Source organism: Danio rerio, chromosome 4 (assembly GCF_052040795.2).
Source record: "Danio rerio strain M-AB ecotype USA chromosome 4, GRCz13ab, whole genome shotgun sequence".
Taxonomy (NCBI): domain Eukaryota; kingdom Metazoa; phylum Chordata; class Actinopteri; order Cypriniformes; family Danionidae; genus Danio; species Danio rerio.
The window spans coordinates 4058516-4085261 of record NC_141024.2 but is presented as its reverse complement, the minus strand read 5'-3'; the positions used below and the strand labels follow the sequence as shown (position 1 = coordinate 4085261).

Below are 26746 nucleotides of genomic sequence, written 5' to 3'. Positions count from 1 at the left end.
CCTATATTATTATTATTATTATTATTTTTATTATTTTTTATTAGTAGCAGTAGTAGTGATGATTGATGATAATAATAATAATAATAATAATAATAATAATAATAATAATAATAGTAGTAATAATAATAGTAATAATAATAATAATAATAATAATAATAATAATAATAATAATAATAATAATAATAATAATAATAATAATAATAATGGTGTAGAGAATATTTGCAATCAGAAAATGCTAGTTAGGGTGTGTTTATACAACAATGATGAAGTGAAAAGTATTGTGAAAGACGAAATTGTCAAATGATCCATGTTAATCTATTGAAAAAAAAAATCTAATTCAAAATAAATAAATAAATAAATAATATTTAAACACGAATGTAATACATATGTTAATAATAATAATAATAATAATAACAATGCCTTTAAATTAAATAAAAACATTGAAAATTAAATATTGTTTTAACAATCATATTTACAACATTTTTATTAATTGAGACTAAACTTTATCAGACAAATATTGATTTCATAACTTGTGTTGTCTTAAAAATGAATAAAATCATCTGAAAAACACGGCATTTTTTGGTTATTTTAGGTTAAAAAATGCTGTAAATGAATGAGATCAGTGGCTCATATAATGTAAAAAAATACTTCTGCTTTAATTGTGTTAGTTGAATCAAATGAACCCTTCTAGTCACCTCAACTTACATAAATCAAACCAAAATGTCTAAAAATAATAATAGTTCAATTTTTTATAACTTAAAAAAAAAATAAGTTAGAAACCTGATTAACATAAAAACAGTGGGTACAGGAAGTATTCAGAGCATCCCCAAATCCACATCCACATCTTTCCCCAAAAGACTTATGACTGTATTATATCAAACGGGTGCTTCTTCTATGTGCGATTGTCAAGTCATGACATACCAAATACTGTTTCTGGGTCCAAGCATTTGAAGTGAAAATATATTAGTTTATGACCAATTTTTAGTCATATCACGCATTAAAGTGCATTTTACATAAAACCACGCTGTACACATCAGTCTCTGCTGCATCACAAACACTAATAATTTAACCATTTATAAAAAATTCATCACATCCTGGCCATCGGATATTAGGCATGGATGTATATATCATGATTGTGATGTTTAAAAGTATTACATTGCTTTGTAAATGCTTATTGTTACCCATTGTTGAGAGTCCCTATACAGTTTAATATAGCGCTTGGACCCTGAAGCAGATTAAGACGTCACACTTAACAAGCGGATACAGAACAAAGGGTCTGAATACTAAGGACCATGTGATATTTCAGTTTTCATTTTGTAATAAATCTGCAAAAATGTCAACAATTCTGTGTTTTTCTGTCAATATGAGATGCTGTGTGTTTATCAAAGAGGAACAAATACACTTGAATGATTTTAGCAAATGCAGTATAACAAACAGTAACACATTTAAGGGGGTCAGAATACTTTCCATACCCACTGTGCTTGTTGTCTTGACCTTCTGTCATTATATATTACAGTTCAGAATAAAACAAAACATACCCTCATACTCAAACACAACCATAAACCACAAATGCAAAGACACAGCTGTAAATAGACTCTCATCAAAATCATTAAACAAAATTATCCCCTTAAACATCTGAATGTGAACATGATCCAGACACTACAATTTCAGTCAACACACACACACACACACACACACTCCACAATATATTTCAAGCAGTGAATGTGGATATTCTACCTTTCTAAGGTGGGAAATTGCGTGTAATCACCAGAGACGAGCTCTACAGATATCGATCGGACACACATAGGAGATTTTCCACTAAAAGCTACATATAGCTGAGCGTTAATTTGTCTCTAGATCAAAGACATCACCTCAGACGAACATCCAGCCCATTAATACCCGTCAGAGGAAACACTGCTCATTAAATATAATCAGCAAACTTCTCTCCGACTCCAGCTACCAACGTCTGTTTTTCAGGAAAAGCTACAGAATATCTGCCATCGTCTCCCATCAGTGGGAATATAACATATCGATCGGAGAAATAATGCTGCATTATGAGCAGAGGCTCAGACAGACAGAGACACATCAGCCACGGCTTAAACTGTTAGAACTTCATACTGCTGTGAAGCCATCAGCGGAGACCTACACACACACACACGCACGCACGGGCACACACTGCACTGCACTGGAGGATTCACACATCTATACATACACACATCCTTACCATCCTATCATCTGTCCCCACTCATTCCTGCTTTCATTCAGCTGTCCATCTGTCTATCTGTCTATCTGTCCACCCATCTATCCATCCATCCACCAATTCACCCTTCTTTCTTTCATCCATCAATACATCCTTCCATGCATTCACCAATCCCTCCATCTTTCCTTCTTTCTTTGAACTGTCTACACATCAATATATCTATCCGTCCATCCATCCATCCTTCTTTAATACACTATTCCATCCATCCATCCATAAATCCATACCTCCAGCTGTCCATCCATCCGTTCAACCATACATCTATTCATTTTTCTTTCTTTCATTCATCTATCCATCCACCCATCCAACTATTTTTCAAACCATATGTCCATCCATCCATCTTTCCGTTTATCCATGTATGCTCTATCTATCTATCTATCTATCTATCTATCTATCTATCTATCTATCTATCTATCTATCTATCTATCTATCTATCTATCTATCTATCTATCTATCTATCTATCTATCTATCTATCTATCTATCTATCTATCTATCCATCCATCCATCCATCCATCCATCCATCCATCCATCCATCCATCCATCTATCTATCTATCTATCTATCTATCTATCTATCTATCTATCTATCTATCTATCTATCTATCTATCTATATATCTATCTATCTATCTATCATCCATCCATTCATCCATTCATCCATTTATCTGTTAGCCTTTCCATCCATCTGTCCTTCCATACATCCCTCTATACTTCTTTCATTCATTCATCTATCTATCCAAATATCCATCCTCTAATCCACCAATCACTCCATTTATCCCCCAATCCACCTATCCATCTTTCATTCATCCATCATTGTCTGTCAGTCTATCCATTTTTCTATCTTCTATCCATCCATCCATCCATCTGTCTTTCTGTCCGTCCATTTATCCATCATTCTTTCATTCAACCATCCATCTGTCTGCACACCCATCTTTCTATCTTGCATCCATCCATCTGTCCATCCATCCTTCTTTTTGTTCATCCATCTGTCCATCTGTCTGTACATCCATCTTCATATCATCCTTCAATTGCTCCTTCAATTTACATCTTTCTATCCATATGTTTGTCTTTCTGTCGATCCATTTATCCATCCATCCGTCTGCCCACTTATCTTTCTATCTTGCACTTATCTGTCCATCACCCATCCTTCTTTCACTGATCCATCTGTCTGTACATCCATCTTCATATCATCCATCCATCTCTCTTTCAAGTCATACATCTATATATCCATCCATCCGTCTGTCTTTCTGTCCATCCATTTATCCATCCTTCTTTTATTCAACCATCCGTCCGTACTGCACACACATCTTTTTATCTTGCGTCCATCTACAGTATCATCCATCCATCTCTCCTTCAATCCATCCATCTATCCATCCATTCATCATCCATCCTTCATCCATCCATCTATCCATCCATCCATCCATCCATCCATCCTTCATCCATGTATCCATCTATTCATTCCTTCATCATTCATCCATCCGTCTGAAATTATCAAGACTGAAAATAATAATAAATAAATGTTTTTGAGCAGCAAATCAATATTAAAATCATTTCTAAAAACATTTTAGTAAAATTAAATATTTTATTAATTTTCCTAAATGTTTTTATTTCATCTCATTATCTAAAATTGCATCCAAACATTTATAACAACATCACATTTTTCTCAAATCAATAAATGTCTTTAAAAAAATTTCTGAACTAAAACTTTAGTGTTTCTGACCTTTTTTGTACATTTAAGAAACTCTCCCTTGTAGGCGTTTTAAAAGTGCGAGTCAATTTCCTGCAAGTTCATTCATTTCTCCAGCTATTTTAGGCTTTTCCAGCTCTGAAAGTTCTTTAATGCATCAAACACTTTCAATCAGCGGAAATTTGATTCCTGGTGAAATGACCCCCTTAAGCTGTTTAAGTTATAATAATAATGGAAAGTCCTCAGCAAACAGAGGTCAGCTTAAACCTCAAAGGCTTTTAAAACATTTTCCCAGCAGGCTTGTAACAGAATCAGTCATACAGTTTATGAGCCAGCAGAATAATTACGAATAAAATATCAGATCAAGACATTGTGATTTCTGAAGCACTGAGGCGACATAAAGGAGCGATTACATGTGAATGTATGAATGCTGTCACACTGAGCCCTCATTCACATAACCATTACCCAAAAGCGCCTCAGGAACTCTCCAGGTCTCCTACAGCTGCTCTTATATGGTCTAAATTACACTGTTCTTTAATGGATTTTGAAGCCAGAACAAAATAATAATAATAATAAAAATGCTATGACTTTAAGGAATTCACTTACGTTTGAGGTATTCTATAATATATGCAGTTATACAAATATTATATTTATATATATATATATATATATATATATATATATATATATATATATATATATATATATATATATATATATATATATATATATATTTATTTATTTATTTATTGTAAGTATCCATAATCTAGTCAATCTATCTATATTTTATTCACAAATAAAATATATACCATTTATGCATAAAAACATATTTTGTGTATACATTAAATAAATATATAATAAATAAATAAATATTAAAATACATTTTTAAGGTCATATTTGACCTAATATTTGTCGAATATATCAAATATTTTCCAAATTTGGAGTGAAACTGCTTGGCTACATTTCTGAGAGCATTGTGTGTGTGTGTGTGTGTGTGTGTGTGTGTGTGTGTGTGTGTGTGTGTGTGTGTGTGTGTGTGTGTGTGTGTGTGTGTGTGTGTGTGTGTGTGTGTGCACTTTTATTGAATATCACAATGACAAACCTGATGCTTTTTCTCATGTGGTTTACATTTAAATGAGTTCAGCTCTGAAAACACGCCAGGGAAAGCAGAACTGTGATATCAGATCATAAGTCTTGAGTTTTCTTTAAAAGGCTGTATATGTGCGTGTGTTTTGGATCAGAGCTCTTGTGTTATTGCTGAGGAGGTGCTGTTGCTTTATTGCTCATCTGTTTCATCTCCACCCACCAAAACACAACCAGAGATTGCAATCAAATCTGAATTACTGTAGCTGCGTGATCCAAGAGTGGATCTCACGAGTACACGCGCACACACACACACACACACACACACACACACACACACACACACACACACACACGACTGCACATACAGCTATCGTTATAGGGACCTCCCATATCTGATGTTTCTACTGTACAGACAGATATAATCAATTGTAATCAAATGTCCATTTACACAGATAAGGTATTATATGATGATTTTAGTATAGTCACCAGTAAACATTGTTTACCTTAATGCAGGCAAGTCCAAACTCGGTCCTGGAGGGCCGGTGTCCTGCAAAGTTTAGTTCCATCCCCAATTAGACACACCTGGGCTAGCTAATCAAGCTCTTACTAGGCTTTCTAAAAAACATCCTTGCAGGTGTGTTGAGGCAAGTTGGAGCTAAAATCCGCAGGACACCGACCCTCCAGAACCGAGTTTGGGCCATACGTGCCAACACTCCCATTTTTCCCTGAAAGTCTCCCGTATTTCAGACCCATCTCCTGGCCATCTCCCATATTGCTCTGTCTCCCGGAAAACTCCCCAAATTCCACCCCAACGTCCGTCCCCACCCTCCTCAGCTTTTTAGCACAGTCCCCACGCACACCGAAACCAACGCGCAACCATCTTCATTCCCACTCTTCAGTTAGCGCGCAGCCCCCCCCCCCCCCCCCATCTATCCTAACCCCCAACCCCCCCGCTCTTCACTTCACGTTTACTGTTATATGGAAATAACACCAATAACAGAAAGAAAGTAGTGATTTCCAAATTGACTTTGACTTGTATTTCACACTCCAAAACAGTTAAGACAGAAGCAGTTTAGGGCTAGTAATCAGGTAAATTGGTTAAATAATTATGTGATTTAAAACAGGTGATGTCAACAGGTGATTGTAATCATGATTTTGTACAAAAGTTTAGTCCTTTAGGAGCAAAGATGGGCTGATGATTTCCAGTTTGCCAACAAATACATGAGAAAATTATTGAAATGTTTAAAAACAAAGTTCCTCAAAGAAACATTTGGATATTTCACCTTCAACAGTGCAAACAAAATAAAAAAAAAATTCAGTGTGTAAAGGAAAAAAGCTAAAGCCTACGCTGAACTACTGTGATCCCTAATCCCTCAGGTGGCCCTGCATTAAGAATCCTCATTCATCGAAAAGCTCCACAAGAGCTCAGGACTACTGAAAGCAAACCTTTGTCAAGTACAACAATATGTATTTACATCCACAAATGCCAGTTCAAAATTATACTGTGCCAAAAGGAAGCCCTATGTTAACAGTGTCCAGAAGCGCCGTCGACTTCTCTGGGCTCAGAGGCATCTGGAACGGACCATCACACTGTCAAAACATGTACTGTGGTCAGATGAATCAGTCTCCCCCGTGTGAGGCATGCTCAAAAGTGCATAATATTTACTGGTATTGCTATACTTGTAGGGACATTTGGTACAACACAATATGCACACACACAGAGAGAAATGCCCTGTGCATGTCAGTCATTCCTCTATCTACTGATTCGCTGTTGTTTCATGAAGCTCCTCGATGCCCTCATGTCGTAATTAGTTTTGAAGAATCCCGCGTGAGCCTGGACTTCAAATAGTTCTCACTTTCTAAAGCCCGCGGCTCACAGAACTCATTGAACAGCTTTGTAAAGGCTATTTCTCAGGTGAAGGCACATGTCATTTTCTGGGTCGGTGAGCGCTGCCCCGTGTGAACAGTACAGGCCGCAGGGCTGTGTTTAGGACAGTAAATGTAGAATTCATTACAAAACTGGAGTATTAGTCACTTTCTTACTTTCACTTAATGGATAATGTGCGGTAAACGTCACATGAAACAGACCAGAACGTATTGTGGGTTAAGATAGGGGTTAGTCCCTTTATTTATCAGAGGTCGGCACAGTGGAATGAACTTACCCAGCATGTGTTTAATACAGCGGATGCCCTTCCAGCTGCAACCCCGCACTGAAAAACACCCGTACACACTCACATTCTCACACATACACTACGACCAATTTAGTCTATTTAATTCACCTATAGCACATGTGTTTGGACTGTGGGGGAACTCCAACACATAGAGAGCATGTAAACTCAACACAGAAATGCCAACTGACCCAGCCAGGACTCGATCTAGCAACCTTCTTGCTGTGAGGTGACAGTGCTAACCACTGAGCCACCGTGCCGACTTTCTACATTAATATAAATTATAATATTGGTCTGATCTGTATATATATATATAATCTAATTTAGCTAAGTCTGCATGACAGATAAACTCATGCATCTCCAAGCACCAGGACATTTCTTTTAATTGCGTGCAGAATTCAACACTTGCGCACACACACACACACACACTCACATTCACACTTTACTTTAGAAGCACAAACTGCGGGTGACAAAGTTGTCTGAAAGCAAGCAATTTCACTGTGTGCGAGTCGCTGACGGCATGCACAGGAACAAACAAGCAAACAAATATATAAATAATCTTCCTTTTTTGTTCTCATAGTCAATGTTTCCTCAGCAGCTGCAGAGGATTGATTCTTTAACACAGCGGCACCTTCTCAACATCTGGCGGACACATCAACATCTGCATCAGATTTACTCTCAATCAATTAAAACTGGAAACTGTTGAACAGAAATGGTTCAGTCACTAAAAGTCAACTCTGAAAAACAGAGCTCCATTAAAACTAAAGTGACAAAGAGAGAGAAGAAAGCCTGACGAGATTTGCATCAGACTGGAAAAACTCTTAAAGTGTTGGTGGGTCTTTGTCTGAAAGATTTAACTTCACAGTTCAACCACTTCAGACTTTTAAATCAACATCAAATTGTGTTCACGACCCATTAAACTTCTGTATCTGGTGGAACAGAATAGACTGCAAATAAAAAAAGTGAAAATATTTCTGAGAAAACGTATAGGCCTATATCAGATATCACCCTAGAGTGTAATTTCTGTGAAGTGTTTTCTGACTTGTTAACCTCCAGTGATTTAAAGTGCCTCTATTATGCTATTTTAAAGGTTTCTACTTTGGTATCAGGGGTAAACAACATGGCTAAATCCACACAAGGTCAACAACTTTTTAATATTTGTTGCTTTTTTATGACTGCAGTGTTTGGTTCAAAGATCTAGTCTCTCAAAACCCCAAATCCTGAAAATCTGCTCTGATTTGTCAGTTGGTACAGTGTGTTGTCATAGGTCAGATAGCTCTACTCTCTGCTCTGATTGGTCTACTGACCCAGTCTGTCGTGATTGGCCAGATGACCATACTCTGCTTTCAATGATCAGATAGTCAAGCTTATTATGATTGGTCGGGTTGCTCAGCTGACGAAGTCTGTTGTGATTGGTCAGAAAGCCAAGTTTGTTGTGATTGGTCAGATTGCTCTCATAGTATCTGGATGCAGCCTTGATAATTTAAGCTGAGACTGCATCTCTCAGTGATGCAATGTCAGACGCAATGCACTCAATGTAGCTGGTGACGTCACTTTGAAGTGTAGGGTAAGGAGGTCAATGAACTTAGTGTGTTGTGATAAGCCAGATGGCCCTACTCTACTTTGATTGGTCAAACAGCCAAGCTTATTGTGATTGGTCAAGTTATTTAACTGACCCAGCCTGTTGTTATTGGTCAAATGGTCCAACTCTGTTCTGATTGGTCAAATAGCCAGGTTTATTGTGATTTATCAGGTTGCTCTGCTCTGATTGGTCAACAAACTTAGTCTGTTGTGATTGGCCAGATGACCACACTCTGCTCTGATGGTCAGATAGCCTAGCTTATTGTGATTGGTCAAGTTACTCAACCGACCCAGTCTGCTGTGATTAGCCAGATAACACAACTCTGCTTTGATTGGTCAGATAGCTAAGTTTATTGTGACTGATCAGGTTGCTCTGCTCTGATTGGTCAACTGACCCAGTATGTTATGATTTACCAGATGACCCCACTCTGCTCTGATTGGTCAGATGGCTCAACTCTGCTCTAATTAGTCAACGGACTCAGTCTGCTATGATTGGCCCTACTCTGCTTTGATTGACCAGATGACCCTACTCTGCTGTGATTGGCCAGATGACCCTGCTCTGCTGTGATTGGCCAGATGACCCTGCTCTGCTGTGATTGGCCGGATGACCCTACTCTGCTGTGACTGGCCAGATTGCCCTCCTCCCCTCAGATTGAGGTATAAAACAGATGTTGCTCATGGACATTTTGCTAATTTGTACCACATCTGCAAAGGTTTACGCAGGAATTACTGACGCCTCATTTCAGGCAGCACTTACTAATTATTTGTGAAATGTACCAACAGTTCCTAACCGAAAATTGTCTCTACGCCAGATTCATTTCTCAGTGCTGCAGTGCTTAGAGGCTGATACTGTTGTTCAGGTGTGTTATCAGACTGATGGAAGTGAGCTTGACATCCATCTGTTCACCTAATCGCACTGCATGCAGTTACCTGACAATTAATCAAGCAGGATTAGCCACACATATGTCAGCGCTGGAGGATTCACTAGCTAACGCAACACATTCTACAGATGTTAAAGCTAAAACACTGATAGAAGTGCAGGTAAAGGTCAGACACTGCTGTCACTCTCAATAAATAGAGAAACTGAGGTAACACTTTATAACTACACTATGAATCATTTATCAAGTATGAGCAACTAGTTGTTCATTATTTGAAAAGCATTAACTCTACATTAATAGATGTTAGTAAACAGTTTATAAATACAGCTGCCAATGCTGTGTTCTTGATATGTATAATGTGCTTAATGATTGTTTTCATACTTTGTTAATGATTCATTTTGCATTACTAAATTAACAATTGCATTATTAACAAACTAGCTAGTTTTTTATCATTCAGAATGAGTTACTAAATAATTAATAAACTAAAAAATGAGCATTTCTATTTATTATTATTCAGGCATGTAGTAATAGTTAACTTGTATGGTAATAAAAGCTTGATTAACTCAACTTCATCTAAACTCGTGACCTATTTGTCATGATTAGCAGCAATCTAACCACCAGAGATCGCTGGTAAACATTCATTCTCACATGAACTACAAATCTGCCATGTTATGGACTACAACACCCAGTCATGATCACAGAGAAAACAAGAAACAAAGAGAAATGCTTACGTACAGACAGCAACAGCCTAACAATGCTCCACCCATGTGTGTGGAACAGAGGGGTTTAAATAGTCCAAATAATCAGTGTGTGAGCAGCTTCAGCTGTGAGTGTGTAATCAGTCTGGATCTGGAACCTGTTGTGTGTGTGTGAAATGACACGGGTGTTGTAGTCCATAACATGGCAGATTTGTAGTTCATGTGAGAATGAATGCTTACCAGTGATCTCTGGTGGTTCTCATGACACTAATTTAAAGTGAGGTCTTATACAGACTTTGGAAACAAGAGCATAATTGGGATTACTAATGTGCATCAAATCTATTAGTGTTATAAACACAGGTCACTAAAGACCAACATGCATTAATAAACCGGAGAAACATTCATGCATTTAATGGTAACAAAAGAAAAAACTCCAAATGACTCCAAATGCAAAATGTCCCTGATAGATGTAAATGATAAATTTATAATATATTATATTTAAGGTATACATTAACTTGTCTAATTGAACATGATTTTGAAAAGTTAATGTGCAATGTGTGTGTGTGTGCACTTTAGCAATGCTTTCCAACATGTCTCGGTGGCTGTTTTTTAATAAAAGCCTCTGTTATTTTCAGCTATTTTTAACAGCACCGACTTTTAACATGATTTGTTTGTGTTTTAATGAGAAAACCCTGAAAAAAAACATTCCTGCTCTTAGTGTGAAGCATTAAACATGTTTTCAAATCTAAAACAAATAAATAAATAATGTTAGTGCTTATAATCCTTCATCAAAATCTAATAATCCGCTATGCTGCTATAATGGCTTTTTACAGCCGAAGCCACCATTATTCATATTTTCAAGCCCTGCAAACACCTGGTGCCAATGGCTTTTATTCATTGTATATTCAATTTGCATTTAAATTAATCAATAGAGATTTGTTTATGGTATGCACAGAATATACAAACACAGTTTGAAATATTTTGAGCAGAAGGGTGGTATATTTATCCACTTCCCACATTAAAATCATTGCAGTTATACTAACAGCTAGTATAAGAGTTGTGCATAATGCCAATGTATTGACTGTGTTATTATACAAACACACTGCAATTATAATAGAGCTTTGTGAATTATTTACTAAAGTTATTTTGGATATTATATATTTATATTTGTTAACATTAATGCACAGATTTGATATGTATAAAAGATTAATAAATATGAAAAATGCATATAATAATAATAATAATATTAATAATAAAAATGCAAACAATTAAAAATATAATAATACATATTATTGTTATTGCAATTGTTAATAATAATAAGAATATTATTAATAATAATTATAATCACCATCATCATCATTATCATCATTTATAATAATAATAATAATAATAATAATAATAATAATAATAATAATAATAAAAATAATAATAATAATAATAATAATAATAAAAATGCAAACAATTAAAAATATAATAATACATATTATTGTTATTTCCATTATTAAGAATAATATTAATAATAATTATAATAATCATCATTATCATCATTATTAATAATAATAATAATAATAATAATAATAATAATAATAATAACAATAATAATAATAATAGTAATAAATTGGTGGAATTTTCAAGTGATATTTAACAGAGCAATAAAATGTTTACATTATTATTTACTATTATTATTGTTTTTCTTCTAGAAAAATTCTTGAATAAATAAGAAAGTAAATAATAAATAAATAAATAAATAAATAAATAAATAAATAAATAAATAAATAAATAAATAAATAAATAAAATGTTTAAATATCAATTGTATTATAGTTAACAAACAGGACAGAATTTCAGACCTGTAAACGGCACTATTATTCTGTAAGTATGGTAAGTAGCAGATTTCAGCACCATGGACAGTGCTAATGACAGACAGGCAATTGCTAATAAAGTTAAAAATAACTACATTACTAAAACCAAAAACTATATATAAGATAAATTTATCATTTCAAAGCATATGTGATATAAAAATGTCTTTCAACACTGTGTGATAATCAATGGGCAGTATTTAATTGATGGCGCTGTCCATGGTGCTGAAGCATGCTACTTATACAGCACAGCAATTGAGCTGTCCAGAGTTCTGAAATCACTTTCTACTGTCCCCTCTCTATTTTTCTGTACTTTCCTACAGAATTCAGCTACAACATTAATCAAATACACCTGTCTTTAATTATCAAGTGCACCTTCAGATCTTATTTAGTTGGTTTACCTGTGTTTGATCAGGGTTGGTGCTTAAAGTAGATCTCCAGGAAGAGGATTGGGCACCCCTGGTCTACTACAATAAATATGTGTTGACCATTATGCCTTAATAATGCTGTTTCAATAGTATTTCATCCTTCTTAAGGGCATGTAATTATTTTTGAACATTTGAGTGTGAGTTACACATATTTTTTGGCCAATTTATCTGTTAATGGAAACCTGCTTAAAGGAACAGGTGACCCATTGTAAAGGGAAATTCTGTCATCATTTACTCACCCTTGACTTGTTCCATACCAGTGCTTTGTTGACAATAAAAGGAAATATTTTTAAGAATGTTGGAAACTTGTGGGGCGGCATGATGGTTCAGTGGTTATTACTGTCACCTCACAGCAAGAAGACATAAGCTATAAGTGAATAGGTCTAACAAAACTGGCCATAGCGTATGAGTGTGTGTGTGAATGTGTGTGGGTGTTTCCCAGGACTGGGATGCGGCTAGAAGGGCATCCGTTGTGTAAAACATATGTCGGAATAATTGGTAATTCATTCCACTGTGGCAGCCTCGATGATCAGCGACTATGCTGAAGGAAAATGAATCAAGGAATGAAAGCACAGACAGCACTATTAGTTTGTATATAGGGTAAGTAGCAGATTTCAGCACCAAGGACAGTGCTAATGACAGACAAGCTAATGTACTAAAAAAATAAGTACATCACTAAAAGTTAAAATATACTAAAGAATAATTTATTTGAAAAAAATTGTGACTTAAAATTGTCTTTCAGCATTGTGCCATAATCAATGGGGTGTATTTAATGGTGGCGCTGTCCATGGTGCTGAAACCTGCTACTTATGCAGCAGTGCAGTGGAGCTGTCCAGAGTGCTGAAATCACTTTCTAATGTCTACTACAATAAATATGCTTTGAAACATGCTTTTTGTATGCCTTAATTATGCTGTTTCTATAGTAGTGCATCCTTCTCAGGGGCATTTAATAATTTTTTAGACTGTTGAGTGTGAGTTATATATTATATATATTTTGGCTAATTTATCTATAAAGAAAATCTGCTTAAAGGTATAGTACACCCAAAAATTACAATTTCATGCCAGCTTGATAATTTGTTGTTGTTGTTGCTGTTGTTATTACACAAAAATATGTATATTAAAGAATGTTGTAAACTTGTAACACACTGTAAATAAAGATTTGTTAGGTTTACTGAATTGAACTGTGCAAAGCCATTGCCGTAATTTCATTAGGTAATTTTAAATTAATTATCTAATGTATATAGTATTAATTTATTAGTAATATATATATATATATATATATATATATATATATATATATATATATATATATATATATATATATATATATATATATAAATATATATATATATATATATATATATATATATATATATATATATATATATATATATATATATATATATATATATATATATATATATATATATATATATATATATTCCTTCCTTCACATTTAGACACATTCACTTAGGACATTTTAGTTTTGTTAACTTGACTTGGTCTGTAATCTTAGATAGTAGATTTTTACAATTGTTTTTTTTTTACAGAAATTGTCTCCATATTTTAATCATGTACCAAAAAAAAAAATACACAATAACAATTTTTTTATTAATTAATTTCAAAGCATGCTGGAAACTTGAAATCTGCACGGCTGGGTGAACTCATTCAGTTTAAGTTAGAACAGCCTAATACAATGCTGAGTATCACATTTAATCACATTTTGATCTAACTTGCTTTTATTAAAAACAATGAACTTCCAGTAAAAAAAATGTAGGAACTAATTTCATTTAATTAAATGCACTGCTTTATTTTACAGTGCAATTGACATCCACAGTATGTGAAAACAAATACTATTGAAGTCAATGGTTACAGGTTTACAACATTCTTCAAAATATCTTCCTTTGTGTTCAATAGAAAAATAGCTGGTTCAGAACACGTAAAAGTTAAGTAAATGATGGCAGTATTGTCCTTTTTGGGTGAACTATCCCTTTAATAATCATGCACATTTGAATATATTGCTTATTATTGATTACATGCAATACTAATAGAGGTTATTATGACTTATGTATAATGTACTTATGTATTACTTATGTATTAGTTATTGCACCCTGAAAAAATAACCACTGACAGCCCTTTTTAGGAATAAGCAGGAGAACATTTCCACTGACTTGTGTCTCGGTGTACAAAAAAAAGCAATAAAGAATGCATTGATCCAAGCAGGGCCAATGGCTTTTCAGACTAATGTGTTGTTTGTATGACTGCAGTTGACCTGATCTTCGGCTTATTGTTTGCTGTTGTGACTCTCCATTGAGTTATGCTAACTATTCCTCGTCTTCCCTCTGCCGCATTGGTTTTTAGTCACGGCGGCACAGGCCATTTTTCCAGTGCACACAGATTATCTATGATTAATAGCCCAGCGCACGGCAAAACTGAAGACCTGGGCGGACACTTTCTGGAGCAGCACGAACATCATCCTGCCGGAGAGGATGAATTATGAGCAGTTGGCTTTTGTGGCGGCTTCAGCTTTACGTATGAGGATATTAGCAGGGCCAAACGTAACTAAAGCTTATCTAATCTGAGGTAATTCGGCTCAGTGTGATTCCGCACAGCAGCAGGGAGGCCTGAATATGAACGTGTGCGTCTACAGCAGATATGATGTATTGCAAATAACAACCCGCAGCCTTAGCTAGCACATTTCTAGAGTTCACATGAGGACGGTTTTATTTATTTGTTTGTAGCGTCTTAAAAAGCTGAATAATGTTATTAAAATTAGGGCTGCATGATAGTTAGAAAAGAAAACATTTTGTTGCAATAATTATATTTCTTGAGATATAGCATGGCAATAAAAAAATATTTAATGATCCTACTAAAATAAACTGGTCCAATATAATCCCCCTCAGGCTATAAAACATATCAAGGTGCAAACATTTAGACTTTAAAATACTATAAATGAGTAAAAACCTCAGATAAATCAGCCATTTTAATTCTTAACGGCTGTCATTTTATTATTGGCATACAATATATTTAAATTATCACACATTTTCTGCGATACATTTATTGCACACACTTATTGTTACAAAAATGATAAATTTTCTATATATTGTGCATCCCTAATTAGAATAATATAATAATAATTTTTCAAAGTCTTGAAAAATTATTTAAAAGATTTATTTAAATATTGTGTAGAAAATATATATTTTGACAACACTTTAGTATATAAAAAATAACAAGAATTTAATAAAAAGTTAAGGTATTATTATTATTATTATTATTATTATTATTATTATTATTATTATTGTTATTATTGTAGTTTGATGTTGTTGTTGTATATTATTATTATTATTATTATTATTATTATTATTATTATTATTGTTATTATTGTAGTTTGATGTTGTTGTTGTATATTATTATTATTATTATTATTATTATTATTACCATTATTATTTTTATTATGATTACCATTATTTATTTTTATTATTATTATTATTTAATTATTATTATTATTATTATTATTATTATTATTATTATTATTATTATTATTATTATTATTATTATTATTGTTGTTGTTGTTGTTGTTGTCTTTTTATGATTATGATGTTTATTATTACTGTAATAGAATAGTAATTAAATAGTTAGAGTTATCAACTAAAACTATTTAATTTACAATTAATTGAAACAGATTAAAACCTAACCTATCGAGAAAAAATACTGAAAAAAATAATTCATGCTTTTATTACTTCTAGATTGGACTACTGTAATTTACTATATTTCGGGATCACTGAGACAACTCTATCTCGTTTACAGTTAGTTCAAACTGCTTCTGCAAGGCTTTAAACTGGTACCAAAAAACATGACCACATCACATCAGTCTTACGCTCTTTGCACTGGTTGCCTGTGCACTATCGAGTCACTTTTAAAATTCTTCTCTTGGTTTTTTTAATCACTAAATAGCTTGGCTCCTTCCTACCTGTCTGACCTGTTGACTGAACATCAGCCTTGGTCTGTCTCTTCAGTTATCTCCCAAAGTTGAGGCTCAAATATAGGGGTGACAGTGCTTTCGCAGTAGCTGGTCCTAGATTGTGGAATGCTATTAGATCTATATCGTCTCTGTCTGTTTTTAAATCTAGGTTGAAAACTTACCTCTTTGGTTTGGCATTTTATCAGAGAAAATTGTTTGTTTTAGCTATAATTAATATTTTTCTCTTTGTGTTTTGTATTGTGCAGCATATTAGACAACCTTTGGTTGTGTTTAATACTGCTATATAACAAAAACTGACATAGACAAATTAATAAATTTTTATATTGTTTGCAACTTCTTATTGTTTGATCACTGCAGAATTACAATTCTGCCACTAAACCGAACTACAAATCCCAGAAGTCATTGCTCACATCACTCCTGCCACAGCTGATAGTCATCTGGACACTGACACACACAGCTGAAACCCATCTTCATTGATCACCTGGACTATATATATACACACTTTCACACAACGTTGCTAAGTCTTGTTAGCTTGTAGCATTACAAAGCGTTTTCCTGGTCTTGTCTTTCTAAGTTTTGATCCTTGCCTTATTCCTTAATGTTGTTTTGCCGCCTTTATTGATCATTCTTTCTTTAATAAACTGCATGTGGATCCTTATCTCTGTTAAAAAATAATAATAACAAAATACATCTGTTTTTTTTTAAGCTGTTATAATGTATTGTTAATTTTATGGCAAGCTACTATACATACAATAATACGAATTATTAATATGTAATAAAATACTGTCCTTTCCAAGCTTTTAAACTATTCTTTTATATCATATGCCTGTTTTCATACAGTAAGCTTCAACTAAAATTAATTATTTTTTAAATAGATGACAGTAAAACATTAAAACACACATTAATTAACCCCATATCATATGTTCTGCTGATTGTTAGTTAATGCATTAACTAATGGGACCTTGCTGTAGGGCATTTCCCCCTTTTTTCTTTACTTTATTTATTTAACGTTCCTTTTTTTCTGAAGAAAATGGCAGCAGACACTTTGTCTTTGATTCAAAAAAACCCTGAAGAACAAAGGCGGCAGAACTAATCGCGAACAAAGCTGGCCTTCAAGGAATTAAACACACTGAAGTGAAATAAAAAACATCTAAATGTCACATAAAGATCCAGTTTAGGTACGGTCTCTGGGATAGACTAATTGAAATCCCTGCGCAGGAGGTGCACAAGTTGCTAGTGTTATTTCAGTCCAAATATTCCTCGTGCAAACTTAAATCTTCATAGCATCATTCATAACAGAAAAATAGTAGGATATTTCACGCTCTGGCGAGGATACGCTTACACCCACGGGAGGATTAACATAACAGGAGTACGGTTGCTAAGAACTTTGCCACGTTTCAGATAATGTTGTAATATTACCGTGCATATCAATGTATTTCACCCACTGATCTGCTGGAAACGTGCATTTACACACTCTGCCGGCATGTAGAGCCAACCTTAAACAAATCATTTACCAGAAACAGCCATGTATTATGAAAAACGCCTCCTGTGTTACTGTTATAATGCACGTTTTGGCTAACAACCATCATATTGTTGTTCTGAAATGCCTTTTCTTCGTTTACATCAAACTACAGTAAACTCAGCTTCAAAATATTTCGACATCATTCAAGCCTAAATCAATTTACAATGTACTGCATTTAAATAAGAAACACATTAACACATGGGGCTCCTAAATGGAGATCGGGTAAATTGGTGAACTTGACAATACCAGATCTAAATAGGGGACATGGCACATGTTTGACTGTTAATAATGTAAATTTGGCTATCAATCATCATATTTTTTTATACCAAGTCGCACAAGGTAATGTAAAGTGGACACAACTTCTTTAACACTAAAAACTGAACTACACTGTTCCAGTTACTATGACCATTTATGTGAAGCTGCTTTGACACAATCTACATTGTAAAAGCGCTATACAAATAAAGCTGAATTGAATTGAATTAAAAAAAATGTAGATAACCTAAGCTTAAGTTAGTTTATAATGCATTACGATAAAATAAAAAATACATGGGGCTCCTGAATGGAGATTAGGTAAAATGATGAACTTAATAAAAATCCACCAAAATAATTTACAATTATAAAGCCAGATCTAATTATGGGAAATTGCACATGTTTGAATGCTAAAAATCTAAATTTGGCTATTAAACATCATATTTTGTATAGCAAGTCACACAGCTTAACATAACAAGTAAACACAGTAAACACAACTTCTAAAACTGTACATAACCTAAGCTCAGATCAGTTTATTGTGCATTATGATTATATGAGAAACACATGGGGCTCCTGAATGAAGATTGGGTAAAATGGTGAACAAAAGTACCGAAAATTAATTTTCACTGTAAAAAATGCAGAAATCCACATAACTCATTCAATGTTGTCCCAACACAAATCGGTTAAGTTAACTTATCATTTTAACAAATGCATGTGCATTGAACGTGTATATATATATATATATATATATATATATATATATATATATATATATATATATATATATATATATATATATATATATATATATATATATATATATATATAATAATGCAAAAAAAAAAAATATATATATATATATATATATATATATATATATATATATATATATATATATATATATATATATATAAGTTGTCCCTATGAAAGCTCAAGAATTGTGTTGTTTCAGCTCATTTTAATTAAGTAGTTTAAACAGGTTTAAAACAAAATGTGTTTGATTGTCTATACAATTTGTACAATTATAAAGAAAACAAACAGTATTGTATTGGGGAACAAAATCACTGTTCATATCTATATACTGTATAGGCCAACAGTAATTTTGTTGTTATGCAGAGACACAACCTCTCCATGCATCTCAATATAACATAAACCTGACAAAAGCCTAAATCAATTTGCTATGCATTTCAATTAGATTATATGACATATGCATGAGTTTGCTCAATGGAGATCAGGTCACAGGGTGAACTTAACATAGCCTAACAAATCATCTGAAATGACCAAAAAAAGCCCCATGTGTAATCAAAACGACATCTATGTGACGGATAATAATGCTAATACAGGCGCAAACATTCATTTTATTGATCTACAGAGACTCTTTCACTTCAATTACTTTAAGAAAATCTAAATAACCAAAGCTTAGATCAATTTTCTATGCATTTTGATTATATGAGTGGATAGCAGGTGACATGGTGAACTTAAACTGCAACACATTTCTAATAATGCAAAAATACAGATTATGTGTTGCAATTAAATTAATACTAAGTGAACTCTAACTTTAAAAAAAAAAAAAAATTTCTTTGCATTTTAATTAAAAAAGCAATATATAGCACTACTGAATATTTATGACTATTTTTTAATAGTGATAAATGCAAAAACAGACCTTTGTAAGGAAGAAATGTCACCTGCATGATTCTTATTAAGGTAAACGTTGGCTAGTATATGTTCTACAGAGACCTGTTCACTTATTTGACATCAATATAAAGTAACTTGACTTAAAAACAATCTAAATAACTCAACCTTAAATCAATTTCCCATGCATTTCAATTATATAAGCAACTCATGGGGCTCCCGAATGGAGATCGGGTCACACAGTGAACTTAACAAAACCCAATAAAATGATCTGCCAGTGATTTATGCGGGACCCGTAATTTGATTCTACAGATATGTGGGGTGATTATCTTAACCAGTCACCTTTGGAAGGCATTGATTTCTTGAGGAGCAGTCGGCATGCCGGCCACTGTTCATGCAGCTTTTTTATTGACTCTTTATGATTCTGCAGAGTCTCTGCATTGGAAATGTCAAAGTGCACGTATTGGTTTTTTTGGAGGGTGATACCATTCTCAAATGCAGGAGGGTAGATCATATCAGCCGTGATATCTTTATGTGAGTGGAAAATGAAGAGGTAATAGTCAACTCAATGAAAATCCTCACAAATTGATTTTCGAAGCATTAACCAAAGCACATTCTTGATAATGGAGGCATATTTTACAGACAGCGAGGTTTTATCTACTTCTCGATGGTGGTTTATTTCACAAAAGGCTGCAACCGATATGACTGATATTAATTCAGGCCGAGTCATTTTTTTTTTTTTTTCATTACGAACCAATTACGAAACCCTTTCGCTTGGTGTGCCAATCAGACAATAGTTCAATAAATACAGTCTCAGGGCCAAGTTTTGCTGAATTTTATTTCTTCTTCCTCGTCTTTTTAAGATGCCTTTTTTCTCCTCTCAAATGATTCTTTGTTCTCGTGAAGGGTTGGGGGTCTGTGTTAATAGAATGCCATCTATCCCACTGTTCTAGCGTTAAATAAGAATATAAATAAGCTTGTTAGTGTAAGGAATAATTGGTATATCCATAATTGTCTCTCTTGGCTTGCGCACAGTGTAGCAGACGCAGTGAGAGGCTAATGTGACTAAAGAGCAATGCGGTAATGAGCTTTTATCATGAACCACTGTGAAAGGAAATCAAACACTAGAGTTTTTGCAATTGAGAAAAAAAAGTACCAAACAACTTGTTTGCATGGATTTTATACTTTTAAGGCTTTAAAAAATGCATTTTAAATAATTAATTCAGACGGTAATGAATATTCTGTCATCATTTACAGAACCTCATGATGTTCCGAACCTAAATGCATTCATGTTTTTCAGTGCAATAATAATGGTAAGTAGGTTTAGAAGGGCAAGAGTGTGAGTAAATAATGACTGAAATTTATTTTAGGGGATAAGTATCTTAACGAACATGCTGAATTTAACAATCCCAAACTAATCATTTACCCAAAACATCATTTAACAAAAATGACACCTGCATTACTGTTAATGATGTTTTTTTTTCCTAATTAAATTGTTCCACAGAGTTTTACTTTAGTTGCATAAATATAGACTAAGCTTGACTTTTTAAATATTGAAATAATCCATGCATAAATTAATTTACAATCCATATCAGTTATTTGTGAAATGCATGGGGCTCCTAAATGGAGATTGGGTCGCACAATTAACTATTTTTTTCTCATTGAAATTGTAACAGCATACAGATATGGAATGACTAGAGTGTGAGTAAATTTTGCTGAATTTGACAAACCCCAATTAATCATTTACTCAAAGAAAAACAGCCTCATATAGAGGAAAAATACACATTCATTACTGTTAATGATGGAGTTGTTTACTAATAAAACATTAAATTGTTCTGCAGAAACACTTTATTTACTTTAATATGAAGTAAACTTGACCTTAAAACAATCTGAATAATCAAAATATAATAAAATTTATGCATACAAGTAATACAACAAATGCACGGGGCTCCCAAATGGAGATTGGGTCAAATGATGAACTTAACAATTTTTTTTCGAGTGAAATTATAACATCATATGAGTTTGGATTGACAAGAGTGCAAGTAAATAATGTTGAATTTAACAAACCCCCAAAGATAATTTACTTTTACAAAAATAGCCTTATATGGAGGAAAGTTACTATTAAGTTACTATACTATTACTATTATTCATGGATTTGTTTACTAAAAAAACATTAAATTATTCCACAGAGACATGTTCATTTAAATTACTTCGATAAAAAGTATACTTGACTTTAAAACAAATATATAATCCAAACATAAATCGATTTATGCATGATAAATCATTTACCCTTTACAAAAACAGCCGTGTGTGGAAGAAATTTACACTTGCATTACTGTTAATCATGAAATTGTTTACTAATAAAACACTAACTTGTTAAACAGAGACATGGTTACTTCATTTACTTTAATATAAAGTAAACTTGACTTTAAAAAAAATCTTATAATCCAAACATAAATCAATTTATGCATTTAGGTTATACAAGAAATGCATGGGGCTCCAAAATGGAGATTGGGTCTGGCGGTGAACTTTACTTTTTTTCCCTCTCTTACTCAGTTTAAATGACATGAAGGTGAGTAAAAAATGATTTACATTTCTTTCAGGGCACATGCTTAATTTAATAAACCCCAACAAGTGATTTACTCTTAAAAAAGCAGCCCCATGCAGAAGTAAATGACAACTGCGTTGCTGCTAATAACAAAAAAGTAAACTTGACTCAAAATAATCCAAGCATAAATCAGTTTTTCTCTGCATATGAGTTATATGAAAAATGCATGGGGCTCCCAAATGGAGATTGGGTCATACAGTGAAATCTGTAATTTTCCAGTGCAATAACAACACACACGTTCAGAAAGACATGAGGGTGAGCAAATAATGACTGAACTTTCCACACTCCAGCTTCATAGACACTGAACACCACCTGATCAATACCACCACCCACCTGATGACCCATTTGTCTGCTTCCCACAGCGCACCTGAAACTACTGTAGCGCTCATCAGCCAGGGGCTATGTGAAACCCTGGCCATGACTTCTTTAGGTTAGCCTTTTAACAGGTGAAATGTTTCGGAGACTATCACCCGCTGGGTCAGGTGAAAGGGGAAGCAGCGGGTGATGTTATTATCTGTAGCCCACAGCAATATTCTGCCACCTATTGCTCACATGCACACAAACAAACACTCACAGGCCCCACTACAAGCTCTTCGTGATGCCGACTTGAGGATATGAGAATCAAATGCATAGTACAACTAAAACTAGACAGTAATAATAATATGGAGTTTCTTTGAAGCCATTTTTTTCTGTTGCTCCTGACCTGTATGTAAATTTGGAGCAATTTATTCCTCAAATATGATAAACAACCTCAGCATGATAAACAACTGATCAACCTCAGCATGACTACACTGTTCTCACCCCCAAACTGCTGATGGTATACGTTTAGTGACTTTCCCAGTAAGGATTGATCCCTTGTTTGCTGTCTGGCTACTAGTTTTTCACTTTAAAAAGTGTGTTATCATGAAGTAAACAGAAATAGTTGATTATTCACTTTAACATGGTTGCTATTTACCTCTCACAGATCTTTAAATGCTTGTGTTACAAAGGCAATGACTGATGCATATGTATTACAAGCACTGTTATCAGCTCAACAACAGAAAATGAAACCATATCCAGAGGTGGCACGGGAGGGAAGGACTAAGCAGAGTCAATGGTTTTGACAGATACAGTTTTGAGAATGCTGCTAAAACTATTTAGTGTAGCTTTTGTTGAAGTCCCTGTGTAATCAAAATACAGTTTTTTACATGTTAGCATCAGTACGTTAGTGTTTTTTATTTTTAATAATTATTTTTTAGGGGTTTTTCACCTTTATTTTGATAGGACAGAAGAGAATTCAGACAGGAAAGCACTGGGAGCAGAGAGAGGGAAAGGATCGGCAAAGGACCTCGAGACAGGAATCGAACCCAGGTTGCCACGAGCACACTGCTTTTATTTGTCAGCGCGCAGTACCACTAGGCTACCGCTGAGGACTAGTATGTTGGTCTTATCGATATCTATAAGCTAGTGTGCACGAAAACAATAATGAAATTCACATTTAAAAGATATGATACAGCTTGTCACTTCAGCCTAAATGGTTGACCAACCTCATACTTCAATTTCTCATCAAATCTTTTGACCAATCAAATGCTCTCTAGTATGACAAGCCCCGCCCCTACAAGATGTTTCTCATTTACTTTTCACTTGATGCGCTTGAGCTAAACCACTCTCACTGCAAGACGAAAAAAAACAACAAAAAAAACGAAATGCTATTGGCTGTTTTTAAAAAGGGGAGGAGCTACTTTATGTCCCGCCCTGCCAAATTCTGTCACATGTCGAACAAAAATGCACATTTTAAGGGACCTTTAGGAGATAAAAGAGACAAAAATGTCATCCAAATTCCTACCTGGAAAAAAGTATTGACAATAAACAACAAGGTCAGACTTTACAATAAGGTTTCATTAGTTAATGTATTTACTAACCTAAATGAAACTTGTAGAGCATTTATTTATCATAGCTCAACATTTACTAATGCATTATTACCATCCAAACTCATGCTTGTTCACATTAGTCCATGCACCGTGATTGAACATGAACTAACAACTGTATTTTCATTAACTAACATGAACAAATACTACAATAAATGTACTGCTCGTTGTTTGTTCATAATACACATAAACAATTTTAATACTAACATAAATCAATTTAAGCATATCAGTCATACGAGAGATGCATGTGGCTCCCAAATGGTGATTTGGTCAGGCAGTGAACTTTACAAATCTTTTTTTTTTCTCCCTCTCAGTTTAATAACGTTAAATGACATGAGAGTGAGTAAACAATGACTGAAATTTCTTTCAGGGCGCATGCTTAAGTTAACAAACCCCAACAAGTCATTTAACCGTACAAAAACAGCCCCATTTAGAGGTAAATAACAACTGCATAACTGTTGATAACAAAAATATATATTAAAAGTAGTAAATATGTTAGTAAATGCATTAAGTAGCATTAACTAATACAACCTTATTGTGAAGTGACACCAAAACAAACATTTGCAATAGCATTAAATTCAGTATATTTCATTAAGGAATTTCTTAAATCACACTTACCCTTTCCGCCGATTGTGCAGTGCCAAAGAAGATTGGTATAAAAGCTAACCAAATGATGCAGGTAGTGTACATAGTAAATCCGATTGGCTTGGCCTCGTTGAAAGTTTCTGGCACGCCACGGGTCTTGATGGCGTAAACAGTGCATGTGACCATCAAAAGGATGCTGTAGCCCAGAGAACAGATGAGCGACAGGTCCGAGATGTCGCACTTTAGGACCCCGCGGGCCTTCATTGGATCAGACGTGCGCTGCTCGCCATAGTCCACCACTGTATGTGGAGGATCAACAGCAAACCACACAAACACACCGAGCAACTGAACTGAGATCAGGCTGAAGGTGATGACCAGCTGGGAAGCAGGGCTGATAAAGCGTGGAGCGGCCACTGACTTTTTTCCTTGTTCAAAAATGCGATGGATACGGTTGGTTTTGGTTAGTAGAGCCGCGTAGCTGAAGCACATGCCCAATCCAAGAAACACCCGCCTGAAGGAGCAGATGCCTAAACTGGGGGTGGCGATCATCAAGAAGGTGATGGCGTAACATAAGAAAATACCTGTCAGTAAGACGTAGCTCATCTCTCGTCCAGATGCACGGACAATTGGGGTATCATTGTAACGGACAAAAGTGACCACTACAAAACTGGTGGCCAAAATGCCAAGAACAGCAACGAACACCGGCACGGCTGCCCAAGCTGAATGCCACTCCAGTTTGATGATAGGGATGGGGACGCAGCCGGTGCGGTTGCGGTCTGGACGCTGCTCATAAGGACAGAGTTCGCAGCTGAACTCGCTGGCCTGGAAGTGGTAGCCTTCGCACCGCTCACAATGCCAGCAGCAGGGCACACCCTTCACGATCTTCTTACGTTCACCCATTTGACATGGCACACTGCACACTGAAGCTGGAAGTCTGGGGTCGCCTGTCCGCCAGCGCATCACATTCACCTGCAGAAGAAAACAAAAATGTCCCATCAAATAAAAGTGAAGAGCGGACACGTACGGCGAAATAACTGCTCATTCAAGCAAGTCTAACTGGTCACATGTGCATAACACACACACACACACACACAGAGCAACTCAGCAACCATGCTTTAAATACCCAGAACAACTTAAAATGGCCAGGAAACTGAATACAGAACATGCTAAAAAAATTCAGAAAACCCTACAAACCACCAACAAATAGTATATAGCATGATAAAAAGCCCAGAATACAAGAGCAACTGCTTAGAAATGATAACGCCCTAGCAAATAGCCTATACATGCTAATGAAATACTTTAACACTCAAGAAAACGCAACCACCCAGAAATGCTATAACATCCTGAAAATGGCCAAAACACTCTAGCAACCAACTGGAAATAGTCTAACAATAAAAACCATCATAGCAACAACCTAAAAGCCATATAGCACAATGGGAATGACCATAAATACCTCCAAGTAAGTGTATAACATGATTAAAAATAACACGCTTGCAACCAACTAGAAATTGTATAACACAATGAACATGACCATGACACCATAGCAAACAAATAGAAAGTGTGCATCATATTAAAACGACGATAATACATTTGCAACCAACTAGAAATTGCCAAAAATTGTTAA

The 26746-nt window shown here is 34.5% G+C and overlaps 1 protein-coding gene across 5 annotated transcripts in view; it reads right to left on the bottom strand.

The window, feature by feature from the left end:
* grm8a (glutamate receptor, metabotropic 8a) overlaps window positions 1–26746 on the bottom strand; it is a 264665-nt gene that overhangs the window by 9743 nt on the left and 228176 nt on the right. For all 5 annotated transcript variants that reach the window (XM_087247588.1, XM_087247586.1, XM_087247587.2 and 2 more), the window contains 1 exon segment: window positions 25156–26091. In XM_087247588.1, coding sequence (XP_087103714.1) covers window positions 25156–26091 — 936 coding nt within the window.